Source organism: Haplochromis burtoni, unplaced genomic scaffold, assembly GCF_018398535.1.
Source record: "Haplochromis burtoni strain Fernald_Lab_line unplaced genomic scaffold, NCSU_Asbu1 Contig_98, whole genome shotgun sequence".
NCBI classification, from domain to species: domain Eukaryota; kingdom Metazoa; phylum Chordata; class Actinopteri; order Cichliformes; family Cichlidae; genus Haplochromis; species Haplochromis burtoni.
The window spans coordinates 197,861-211,106 of record NW_024582459.1 but is presented as its reverse complement, the minus strand read 5'-3'; the positions used below and the strand labels follow the sequence as shown (position 1 = coordinate 211,106).

At 39.2% G+C, this 13,246-nt stretch overlaps 1 protein-coding gene across 2 annotated transcripts in view; it reads left to right on the top strand.

Annotated features, from left to right (window-relative positions):
- Positions 1-12,697, top strand: part of si:dkey-117n7.5 (uncharacterized protein LOC559444 homolog) — a 20,348-nt gene extending 7,651 nt beyond the window's left edge. Inside the window, exons 20-27 of one of the 2 annotated variants that reach the window (XM_042222925.1) lie at positions 91-153; positions 311-427; positions 1,570-1,647; positions 5,430-5,483; positions 5,581-5,629; positions 6,924-7,061; positions 9,677-9,748; positions 11,779-12,697. In XM_042222925.1, the coding sequence (XP_042078859.1) occupies positions 91-153; positions 311-427; positions 1,570-1,647; positions 5,430-5,483; positions 5,581-5,629; positions 6,924-7,061; positions 9,677-9,748; positions 11,779-11,987 (780 nt within the window). In that variant the 3' untranslated portion in view covers positions 11,988-12,697. Of the gene's footprint in view, positions 1-90; positions 154-310; positions 428-1,569; positions 1,648-5,429; positions 5,484-5,580; positions 5,630-6,884; positions 7,062-9,676; positions 9,749-11,778 lie in introns of both variants that reach the window. The other variant, XM_014335139.2, reaches the window with a different exon arrangement.
- Positions 12,698-13,246: the final 549 nt, after the last annotated feature.

Genomic DNA, 13,246 nt, shown 5'->3' with positions numbered 1-13,246 from the left:
ACACACACACACACACACACACACACACACACACACACACACACACACACACACAAATCAGTTACTGTTTCTCATTTTGTGAAATGTTAGGGAGACAAGGGAGAAGGGGGGATCAATGGTGTTGATGGTGATCCTGGAGTAAAAGGGGAAAAGGTTTGTCAATTCAAAGCCATATGACCTGTGATTTTTTATCCTAGAGTTTATTTTCATATCTTATTAAAAGATTGTGAAATCTGTTTATGTTTATATAATGATGTAGCTTTACAGGTGTTTAGCCACTGTGATCAAAATTTTCTTTTAATGAATTCAGGGTGCAGCAGGTTTCCCAGGTTTCCCAGGTTTTAAGGGATCAGCAGGAAGTCCAGGAAGGGACGGTGATATGGGACCACCGGGACCGCCAGGGCCTCAAGGAGACAAAGGGCCTAAGGTACATTATACCCAACTCTTTAGGTACTTGTACTTGCTGATGAAACACAGGCTCATTATCAATAACACAGTCTAATTATCTCCAAGATACCTGCTGTTCCCCTGATCACGACTTCATTATCTTATGATAACAAATTAAAAGCAGTCTAGCGCTGTCTTTACTTTTCCAAGCACCTATTCACAAGTTACGTGTGTCATCAGTACCGTCATACAGAATCGTCACTTTTGTCTTTTAGAAATGTGATATTCATGAGATGCCCTCTACAAGCTGTCATCACACAATATCGGGGCCAAAAGTTAGAACTTATCAACAGATATTAACTTTTTATTTCAAGACTGGCACGCATTAGTGGAGTAGTTGATCACTACTTTAATGGGGTATGTTTTTACTCAACACTGAACATGAAGGCTACAGTCTTTAACTAAATGATGCAGTCACAATATAGTCATGTAACAAAAACTTGTCTTGGCAGCACTAAAAAGCCATGGGGCTAAATTAGAGGCTCCAGACATAAAGGCACAAATACGCAATGAAGTATGCAGTTGAGGGAAACATATTTCTATAAGTATATGCCCTATCAGAGTCTTATAATGTATATGTTTTTTAATTTAGCAGGTTCACTAAATTGGTAGTCCATTTATAGGAAAGAACGGGCACCTGTGCGTACATAGCTTATATCACTTACTCACAAATACATTTTTGAACTTTAAAGCCCAACAAGAGAAGACTAAATATGTGACAGAACACAATGAGCAGGAGCTGAATTGATTACAGTCATCACCGTGTCTTTGTAAGAGAGTGGCACCAGCAGTGGATACAGCAGAGACATGTCCTCAATTAAAACACACACACACACACAGACTGAGAGGTCTATTTCTGTCTGCAGCTTTCAAGTAATATCTTACTCAATTAGCTCCTTTCAGCTACAATTACTGGACTCTCAGTGTTGACAGAGAGTGGCTGGAAACCTCTAATGAGGATATTCCAAGGATGTGCCTAATTGGTCTGTCTTTCATATTGTTTAGAAGTGAGTGATGAGGTGTGCTGCTATGGACATATTTTCTTGTTGTTGATGATTTAGAGGTGTTGTATTTAAAAATATATATTTTCCCTGTGTGCACTTGCATTTTTTGGTCAAACAGGGGGACAGGGGTAAAAGAGGCAGATCAAAGAAGTGTCAGAGTGGAGCACCAGGGACACCAGGACACAGAGGAGAAAATGTGAGACGCACAGCACTCGCATCTCTACACAGCTTTCTTCGAGCACACTTGTAATTCAGAAACATCCCTTCATCTATACTATTTCCTGTAACTTTCACAGAGCTAAAGTATATAATTTTGCTTTATATTCATAATAAACAACATAAATATTCATTTAAAAGTACCATCCACATCCACATTGCTGGTGGTACAGGGTCCGTGTGTTTCTCCTGCCAGAATCTGTGTTTAGTACTTTTGGCTAAACTTGGGAGGCAAAAATAAAACACAATGCTGAAGTACTAGTAAGGAAAACAGGTTGCTTAGAAGACGGGGACGAGGTCTGCGATGGTTGTTGTCCTCAAAGATATTTCGGTGCATAAAGATGGCAATTAAACAGCAATAAGACAGAGTCGGTCTGCTATCAGTTTGCAGTTGAATGCGTCAAGCATCTGTTTCTGATAATATGCCGATTAAGTGTGATAAAATTGGGGAAAATGGCAAATCTGTTGCCATCTGTTGCAAATCTGTTGCTGTCTACATCCACAGAAATTCACACTAAACAGAAATTCACATTTACTTCTTCCATTCAGAGTCGAATAAAAACCTCAGATCTGAAACAGAAATTCCTCCACAAATAGTGACGTAGCTGTTGCAGTACAGTAATTTAACTGCAAAATGACATAGGCACTCAGCAAAATTGCTGAAAAGTTACGTTCACCGATGCAGACTGACTCTGATTACTGTCAATCTGATTATGTTTTTAAATTACATGATAGATACAGTCCCGATCAGAAGTTTAAGACCACTTGAAAAATGGCAAAAAAAAATATCACATTTTGCATGGTTGGATCTTAACAAGAAGAAATGGGAGACAAAATATTTTTTGGGCATACAGTTTATTGCAAGCAACGCTTAAATTGAAACAGGCTGTTTTACAGCTGATCAAAAGTTTAGGACCACATGCCTTTAAAAGGCCAAATCTGTGCAAAAATGTGGATTCATTATCATTTTTTGTCAGGTAGTCACACAGTCATGACGTTCTGATGGCATTTCCTTTTTGAATGTGGTCGGGTTGTTGAACTGCATAAGCAGGGTCTCTCACAGCGCACCATCACTGCTGAGGTGGGACGCAGTAAGACAGTCATTTGGAATTTCTTAAATGATCCTGGGGGTTATGGAACAAAAAAGTAAAGTGGAAAACCTGAAAATAATTTCACCAGCAATGAGCTGGAGAATCTAACTGGCTGTCCGTCAAGACACTGGACAATCCTCGAACCAAATTAAGGCTGTTACTGGTGCTGACTGCAGCCCCATAACCATCAGACGGCATCTGAGACTGAAGGGCTTCTTGGCTGTCTTGAAAGGCCTCGTCTCCTTGAACGCAACAGAAATGATCCTTTGGACTTTGCAAGAGAGCACCAAACATGGGACACTGAAAGGGGGAAGAAAGTTTTATTCTCTAATGAGAAAGAATTTAACATTGATGATACAAGCAGATCCCACCTGAGATATTGTCTACGCGTCACAGTGGAGGGGGGCGCCATAATGGTCTGAGGTGCTTTTTCCTTCAGTGGAACAATGAGGTGTCAGGAGGTGCAGGGGCATCAAACACTATAGTCGCTGGCTATGTCCAGATGTTGCAGAGAGCATCCGTCATGACTGAGGGCCCTCGTCTGCGTGGTAATGACTGGGTTTTTCAACAGGACAACACTACAGTACACAATGCCTGCAGGACAAGGGACTTCTTCCAGGAGAATAACATCACTCTTTTGGACCATCCTGCATGTTTCCCTGATCTAAATCCAAATAAGAACCTTTGGGGATGGATGACAAGATGAATGAACACCAGCTCCATCGAGTAGATGCCCCTCATGCGGCCGTCTTCACTGCTTGCAGTTTCCACTCACCTCATGGAAACACTTGCATCAAGCATGCCACAACAAATTTTTGAAGTGATCAACAATAATGGTGGAACTACTCATTACTGAGTTCATGTTTTGAACTTTGATTTCTGTTTTGGGGGGGTGTTACAGGTTGTTTTTGGAGGTGTGGTCCTAAACTTTTGACCAGCTGTAAAACAGCCTATTTCAGTTTAAGCATTGTTTTCGATAAATTGCATGCTCAAAAAAATGTTTTGTCCCATTTCTTCTTGTTGCATGTTGAAGCTCTACTTGGAACCTTGTTAAGATCCAACCATGCAAAATGTGATATTTTTTTTGCCATTTTTTTAAGTGGTCTTAAACTTCTGATCAGGACTGTATTTGCAACCCTTCAACAATCTGTTTGAGAATGATTGAGTTAATGCAAGTCAGACTGGGATTGTTTGGAGACAGGTTACCTCCCTCAACGAGTACAATCACCTTGAAGATGGACAACCAGTTGGTTGCTGCAACTACTTGTAGTTGGTTACAGTTTGTCTTTCTATTTTTACTCTAGTGTGACAGAGTCATTAGAAATGTTTAATTTAAATGAAATTATTTAAAATGCATTACACACATTATTGGCTGCCTGAAGATATTTTTCTGGTCACCAAGAAAATATTATCTCTTCTTTAAGATATTTTCTTGTTTGGTCTCCAAAACAGATCCAGCCCACATTAGAGATTAAAAGATGCTCAAGGCTCTGTTTAGATGTGGTGGATTGAAGAGTTGTCTGTTTGCCACTAATGAGTAATCCCTTTGATGTTGCACATTGTTTTTGATACATTGATAATGTAAAAGTGTGGCTAATTATTTAGTTTTAGTTTAGTTCTGTTGCGCTTTTATTTTGCACAGCATTAAAAGTATTGCAGGTCTGTCTGCAAGAGACTTTTGATAGTCATACTCAGTAGCTAAATAAACACATCCCGTCCAACAGTGTTCTTTTAAAAGCTCTGTCCCAAAGGCACTAATATCTTGGCTATCTTACTAAACTTCGTTTTGAAGGTATTGTGTCTATGTAGTCCTTCGCAAATACCATGATACCATTACATAGAGCAATTAATGACACACCAAATCAGCTGAATAACATTAGCTGTGTTAGCAAACTGCAACATGCAGATTTCAGACTTCAAAAGTCACCAGTAGTAACAGACCTTTTTGCCTAATCATACCTCTACTTTTTTTTTTTTAATGGTCACAGTTAAAACACTCTTGTTCCAGTGTTTGAACTCTCATGTATTCTGTGCACAAGCTCAAATAAATGGTTTAGCATTGACAGTAAATGTCACTTTTTGTTTATATTTAAAGAACTAGAGCCCTGTGCAAACTGTTTTTTTTAACACATGCAAAACACACAGCAATAGAACAATCAAGAGATTTAAGTATTTTGATTTGATTTTAAAAATTGGCTTGTGACCTCATATTTAAGGGCACTATATTCTCTCTCACGTATGTTTTCAGTTCTCAGCCTTGTAGTCTCCAGATCTGTATTTTTGTATTTCATGTGTTCACCAAAATAAAACACATGATTGCTGCGATGTTCACTTCTGTAAGTGGACATTGTGTTAACACACACCTGAATGCTTTCAGTCTGGCACACCACTAAAAACCTTTTAATAGAGGTGGTCACACTTGCTGTGAAAACTTTCCTTTTCACACGACTTTTAGTCCTTGTTAGATCTAAAAGGTGTAATAAGCCAAAATAAGTGAAATTACCTGCATGGCTGCCTTCTCCTTAACTGAATATTGTGTACATGTTAACTTGAGAGAAGTGTGGGTCCAAATATGTTGTTGTGTCTCATCACTTTTCAGTGCAAATGTCAGTAAACTGTCTGAATCTGTCATCCAATATAAATATAATATGTTAATATCTTTTCCTTTTAGGGTAAAGTTGGTATTGAAGGAGCAAAAGGGGAGAAAGGAGAGCCTGGACTCTCAGTACGTCTTAGCACGCTTGCACACTCACACGTGACAAAAGGCTAAAAACTGACTTGTCATTTAAATTATTCACATTCTTGCATTTCTTCGTTTCAAGGCTGAAGAAGTGAAGGAGCTAGTCAACCAGGAGGTGGTAGAAAAGTGCGGTAAGAGTGTGCTTGTGCGCACGTGTTATTCGTTTGTACACTTTCAACCTCCTACAGTACGTGCACTTGTACTTCATCCATGAGTGAATAAACGTGTGCCTCTAGATAGGCCTGCATATTGCGAACGCGTGCTTGTTTGTTGTAGAGCTCCCGTGGCAGCAGCATGGCACCCGTGTGTGTTCAGCCATCTGTTATGTTCTCTCAGAGGAACACGCATCATGGTGCCAGCAACAGCAGAGCCATTCACAAACACAAGACAGCCATTAAGTAGAACGCCTCACCCAGATTCCACGGCACATTCACGATATTTGGAGGCTGATTGTCTGCAATACACCTTTTTCACTGAAGACATTTTGGCATGCCGTATGTGTTCATGGAAAGATAGAATGAAAGCTCTGTGACTCAAACCACAATTTGAGATGATCTTAAATTAAACTCAATTTAACTGAATTTATTGTATAATATCTAGACTACATTTTGCATCCTTGACAAGGATTGGATTTTCCTGCTGCCTATTAGTAACGGTAACACAGGTTTGCCTCTCAGACATGCTAATTACCCACAAGTGGTTGATGTAAAAATATAGTCTCATTTGCTTAAATATATTTAATTTTTGTATGCGATAACAGAAAAGGAACAGTCTATTGATTTATGAAGTGTTCCGAGTATAATTTGTGAATAGATAGTGTGTTTTTTTTTTTTATGTGTTTGTTTTCTTGTTTCCTGCTGTTTGTCTTTATTAAACAATAGCACTCCCACATATTCATAGGAACACTTTACAGGGAAATAAAGTATAAACTAATAAATAAAGTGAGCTGAAGGAAATAAAAGAATGAAAGAAAATATTTTAAATACTTAAATACTAGTTAAACTATGGTATTATGGCTAATTTAATTACTTAAATTTGATGCATGACAAATATATACAGTACTGTGCAAAAACCTTGTGCCAGCCCTCATTTCTTTATACTTTGCTTCCAAGGAGCCAGACTTGCTTGTAATTGTTTCAAAGTCCTTGTGAGCGATAGTTCTCCAGGCTGTCCATTTGCTGCTTCATCACTCATTTTCAGTTCAGTCCTTGACCATTTTGAAAGAAATTCTTTTTGTAAGTCAGCTACTTCACAGTGAACTGTAAATTATCCAAACATAAAAAAGATAAAAGTATTTCTGCCCCAACAAGATGATTCCCAAAGAGGTGTTAGCCATTTCCCATTTTCCTAGCAAAAAAAAAAGTCATGCTGTTTTTATCACTGCAGGATTGGAATACAAGTTCATGGTAAAATCTGTTGACCCAGATGCAACAACTGCAGTGACTAAGAATGAAAATGACCAAAAAGACGTTGTGAAATCTATCACCCATGACCTGCATGAACAAAGTATGGAAGAAAACATGGCAGACAACATGGGAGAAGGGCACCCACAAAACCAGACTGGTAAGAAACACAAGTAGCTGTTTGCAGGGTCAGCGCCTCTGGCCAAACACACAGATGCCTTAGATAGCGTGTGACCAAGTGTCTGGCTAAATAGCTGCATATATCAACCTTATGTGTAGCAGCTGTGATGCAGGCAATTAAAATGTGCTGTGTCCTGACAAGGACAAAGAAAACATGCCTGCCTACATGTCTCTGATACTGTATCCATTCTTTAGTTAAACATTAAGGTAAAAGCACCACTGAACATGCTGAACATGTCTGATTAAAGGTGATGTGATTAGGTAATATCTCTTTATGTGCCAGGTCTGTGCCTTTTTTTTTTTTTTTTTACCTTTTATGACATCTACAAGTGATGCAAATATCCCAGAACTGCAACATACTCAGTTCAGACACATCTAGAGATCTGTGTTGTGATGCCATACCAGCTTACTTTTTCCATTTTTTCTTGTCAGTCTCACCACTGTGAGTGCTCTCCCAAAAAAGGCTAAGCAATGGACAGAAAAGGAAACCAAAATGTAGTAATTATTAAATAGAGTGCTATTACAGGGAAGCCACAAAGTTAAACCAAAGGTCAGCTTGTACCAGCAATCTCACATGCCGTGATGCTTATTAGCTAATACAGCCACGGGCAGAAATTGCTTTCTGCATCCCAAATTATTGTAATTCTTGCTTCAGGTACATAAACCAGACAGCTGATCAAAGTACAAGGCTGTCATTGCCCTGTGTCAATGTCAACTGGTTTATTTATTCATTTAAATCATTAAATATAGTACTCATCTGTTCCCCAAATAATGATTGTACAAGTACAGCTCAGCATTCACACCTAAATAAATATGGTGTTTATGTTCACTTGTTTTGTTGCACGAAATCTGATGTTTTACAACAAATAATTAAGATGGACAATATTCCTCTAGCGGATACTTACATAAACTTATAAACCTCACGTGAATAGCTCTTCTTATCTGTCCTGAAATGCTAGATTGTGAGCACTCAATGGATAAAATTCTTCACAAGGAATGAAGCATCTTTTTGTAAAAAAAAGAATACCCAAGAATGAAGGATTTTCTTCACATGTGGGCTAAATATTTTATTACTTTTGTAGTACAAACATTTAAAACTTTCGACTGCATACCTGTGGATGTATGCAGATGTCTAGGAGAGTGGGTAGTGGATTTTTTTGTGTTAAAACCAGATTGTTTTCATGAGAGGATGCCCAAGGAGTGAAAACGTGTAAGGACAGCAAGACAGTGGCGAGGTGTGCAGTTGGAGTGACAGATGGGTTCAAGGTAGGGATGGGATTACATCAGGGATCGGCTCTGAGCCACTTCTTGTTTGCAGCGGTGATGGAAAGCTTAACAGATGAGGTCAGGCAGGAGTCTCCGTGGACTATGATGTTCAATGACGACATTGTGATCTGTAATGAGAGTGGGGAGCAGGTGGAAGAGAGCCTGGAGAGGTGGAGGTATGCTCTTAAGAGAAGAGTGATGAAAGTCACTTGAAGCGAGACAGAATACATGTGTGTGAATGAGAGGAAGACAGATATAACAGTGAAGTGATAGTGAAGATTGGTGAGTTTAAAATAACTGGGGTCAGCCATCCAAACTCAGTAGAAGTGCACAAGAGAGGTGAAGAAGAAAGTGCAGACAAAGTGGAGTGGGTGGAGATGAGTGCTAGGGGTGATTTGTGGCAGCAAGACTGAAAGGGAAGGTTTACAAGACGGTAGTGAGACCTGCTGTAAGCTGGAGGTGACAGAGTTGAAGATGTTAAGATTTTTTAGGGGGGAACCAGGATGGACAAGATTAGAGATGGGTACATCAGAGGGACAGCTCAGGCTGAGCAGTTCGAAGACAAAGTTGGCAGGCTGAGATGGTTTTGGACATGTGCAGAGGAGGGATAGAGCACATACCACACAAAAGATACTGAAGAAAGAGGAACAGAGGAAGTCCATAGAGGAGGTTCATGGAGTGTAGTGAAGGAGAACATGCAGAAGATTGGTGTCACACAAAAAGTTGCTCGGGATAGGGTGAAATGGAGGCAGATGCTCCACTGGTATTTTTGTATTTTGGTATTATTGAGTTTACTTGTGATTTAAATTTCATGTGTATTTATAATCAGGGGGTTAGCTTGTGCTTGATTTCTTTAAAAGCCTCCTTTTTATGAAATCCACGTGCAAAAATCATTTGTTGTGATGAAGAATTCCTTTATGTAAGCGTCTCTCTCAGAACTGAGTGTTTATTGTTCACTTTCTGAATATAGTAAAACCCTACATTAGTGATGTTGTTTGATAAATCCAGATGAAGGGAAAGCAATACAGCAGGCCTTGTAGAACAAAAAGCTGAAGTGCTTCAAAGTTCGTTCCAGCTCTATCAATAATTTTTTAATGATACTTTTGGATTTCCCCTTTTATCGCTTAGCTTTAATGATAGCAGGATATGAATTCCCTCAAAAGTTTGTACTTTATAGTTGGCACGAAAAACAGAAAGTTGATGATTGGAAGGTCCAGAACTGTTTCTCACTAATTTGCTGGATGAGCTAAAATGTCACTGGCACTCGTAATGTCCAGTGAAGGTGGTTCTTTATTGTGTATCAGTAATTGCTTTTGTTTCTGGCTTCAGATACTCATGATGGAGGGACTGTGGAGTGGGGACAAAGGAAGAAGAGAAGGGTATATGGAAGAAACACAGCAAGTGAGTTACCAAGAAAACTGATGTTGTTTGTGTCTATCTCCCTCCTCTCTTGTTCCCTTTATTTGCTTTGTGTATCAAAACAAAATTATAAATTTGATGTCACTCAACACCCTTTTCATAGTAAAGACACTCGAGCTTTTTGAATGTTTTCACATAGACCTGGGAGAACCTGGGAGAAATATTAGCTTCCACAACAAGTTTTCAGTCATTTCAAAATACCCTTTTATCTGTTTTATTTCCCAGGGGTTGGATCGGTTACAGAAGGAAAATAAAGTTTAAGTTACAGCTACGGTTGTCGCAACAGACACTGTATGATTAATATGGCTACAATTTGCACTAATAATCAGTTATAACAATAAATTTAAAAAGAAATAGTAATCATTATCAGTTACGCTGTCCTTTATCGTCAGCACTAGTAGCTAAATAAACTGTATCCGGTCTTTAAGTGATGACGTGATGAATCCTGCTTCTGGGCCCAAACTACCCTGCGTTTAACAAGGCTGTTGTGTATTTAACATGTTTTAATGCTTTGTATCTTGTTCTATTTAACCTCAAAAAGCCCCTAAAAACAGTCAGTGATCACTATCGGCCTCTCTCGGTTTTTATTACCGCTATTCATTTTAAAGCTCAGTTTTTAAAACCTTACATGTAACTACAGCCCAGCCCATGCAGCAGTATATTAATGACTAACCTCGTATTGTGGATGGATGATCTCAGTTGCTCTCCCGAGTCCCGACTGAAGTTTGGTCTGTTTACAGCATCCTGCCATGCGATTTGTCTCTGACCATCGAGAATCCTCATGTTAACTTTTGAGTGGAAAAGAGTTAGAGTTCCTCCTCAAGCTTCACTGTTTATATTATGCTAACATAGCTGTGTTGCTAGCAATCACGTAGCACATCATTATATACCAGCTAGCCAAACTTCAGTAACCCTAAAAACATCACTGCTGTTTAGTTTTCTGTCTCCATTTATGTTGGAAGTGATAGCAGAGCTGTGCATCTTAATTTGTTTCCAAAACCCTGCAGTCAGGACATGCTGTATTATGTTTAGATGGAAACTAGCGAGCTAACTCCCTGCTAACGTCTAACTCCGTTAAATGTCATAAATTCTGTTTTCATGGATGCCTGGATGTTAAACTCAATTGTTACACCTGGTAGAGCAGAACGCTGATCATTTTATTACAGATGAAAGAATTTAGACAGTTTTTCAGCTCTTAGTGAGGCCGCAGTGATCGTTTGACTTATGGACCTGCAGCAGAGTTTGGGCCCGGATATAAAAGATGGATGTTTTAGGCAATCTTGGAATCTGCAGTTGTTTACAAATGGCTCCAAGAGATTCTCCTTATTAGATCTTCATTGAGTTCCTTGGACTTTCCCATTGTTAGTATTGATCAGTTCAATCAGTAGTGTCAAACAAATCCTTTTTAAGCAGGGAAAACTACCAGTTGTAGTCAATCGTGATGACAACAGAGAATTTAACTGGCCTTGGCTTTTTCAAGTTAAGACATTGTAGAACTTATCACTTATTTAAAGATTTAAGTCAGTATATGTATATATTTGATCCTGCATGTATACTTTGATCCCTGCCTGGATGACAGAAAAATCCAAGCTAAATTCAAATGTGTGTGTGAACTTCTGACCATAACTGTAGTTAAAGTGAGTATACACTCAACAAAACATATTCTCTGCACTTTGTTGAGAATCTAACACTTGTGAAAATAGAGCAGGGGTGGGGAAAGTCCAGGCCTCGAGTACCGGTGTCTTGCAGGTTTTAGATGTGTCTTTGATCCAACACAGCTGATTTAAATGGCTAAAGTATCTCCTCAACATGTCTTGAAGTTCACCAGAGGTTTGGTAATGAACTAGACACTTGATTCAGATCTGCTGACCCTGGGTGATATCTAAAACCTGCAGGACACCGGCCCTTGAGGCCTGGAGTTAGCCCACCCCTGAAGTAGAGTGACTCCACAGCATGTCAGTTTGAAGGGCAGCTTTACGCTTTTCCTCATCTACCTGTTCTTTCATTAACAGACCGCTGCCTGGAGCCGATGTCAGAAGGAGCCTGTTCAGACTATTCTCTGGTCTGGTACTTCCACGCCCGATCGGGGGAATGCAGACCGTTTGTTTACGGGGGCTGTGGTGGCAACCAAAACAGATTCTCCTCCAGACATGAGTGCGAGGAATGGTGTGAGGCGGAGAGTCGAGTTATGGGGGGACCAATCAGATCGCGTAGGGAATAATCCTTCAAACAGTTAATCCAGTGACTGAAAAAAAATCCTGCTTTGAAGAGATTTTTGGTTATACAATATGAATGTGCGGATACTATAGATGCTATTAAAAAAAAATGTACACCTCCACAGCCGCAGAACCTTGGAGACTGAGCCAGCAACCCCCAAACAAGATGCTTAATTTTGTACATAACTGTGTAAAATGTTATTGTTTTTGCATTTTGCATTGCTCTTATTTATATATTTTAACAGATTTTTTTCAATTTGTTATATATGGATAATGGGATGCGATGTAGTCTAAATGTGAATGATTTTTTTCTTAATTTCACATAACATCTGCACATGTAAGTATGTTTTCTTGCAGCTGTGTTACTAAAATAGACTGACATTGACAAAGATTTTGAATGTAAACGTGCCAAAAATAAACATTACTGAAAAAAAAAATCTTAAATCCACCTCACGATTTGTCTTTTTCATGCCAGCCTCTTTCATTTTCCAGCTCGCTATAGCGTATCTCTTTATATAACTGTCACCTTTCTTATGTTTTGTCAATCGCCCTACATCCTGTGTGGTGCAGAAATGAGAAGCTGATAGCTGACTGCCTGCTGACTCCTCCACCACTACATATGTTTCTTTGGCAGGGGGTGTTATGGGTCAGGCTGGGAGCCAGATGAGGGGCCAACAGGGGCCCAGTGTGGGAGCTCACGCAGGGGCTGTTTTAGAGGACTCTCCATCAGACCGACTCAGCAGTAGCTGGGGATTCCTGCGTGGGTGTTGATGAGGGGGCAGCACGCATTGAAGTTTTTTGGTTGTTGTTTTTTTCTCTTCTGGCAGTGTGACAGATGAAAATGCACGACACATTTTAGGCTCTCAAGTTGCCAGGTTGTTGCTCCTGGGTTCTTTCATATCTCTAATCTGTTTTTCAGGTTGGTTTGTAAAAATAGTGTTTTTCAAGTTGACAGAGGAGACAAGCCCCAAGAGGCTTCCTTCATATTAGTCACGATTCTGTACTCTGATGTACACCCACACGCAAAGATGCTTGATATGTCTACTTGATATTTTTAGACATAAAGAAATCTCATTATAAAATTAAAAATGTTTAATTTAAGCACAAGGCAAAAGAAATATTAAAACTTTCTTAAAGCATAAGCTTAATTTCATATTTAATAGTTTCAAGTTGCCATTTTTTTTCTTGTAGATTTTGCTAAACTCTTATGTAGACATTTACACTTTTTGAACCAATCCAGTTATAAAGGGACAAATAGAGATGA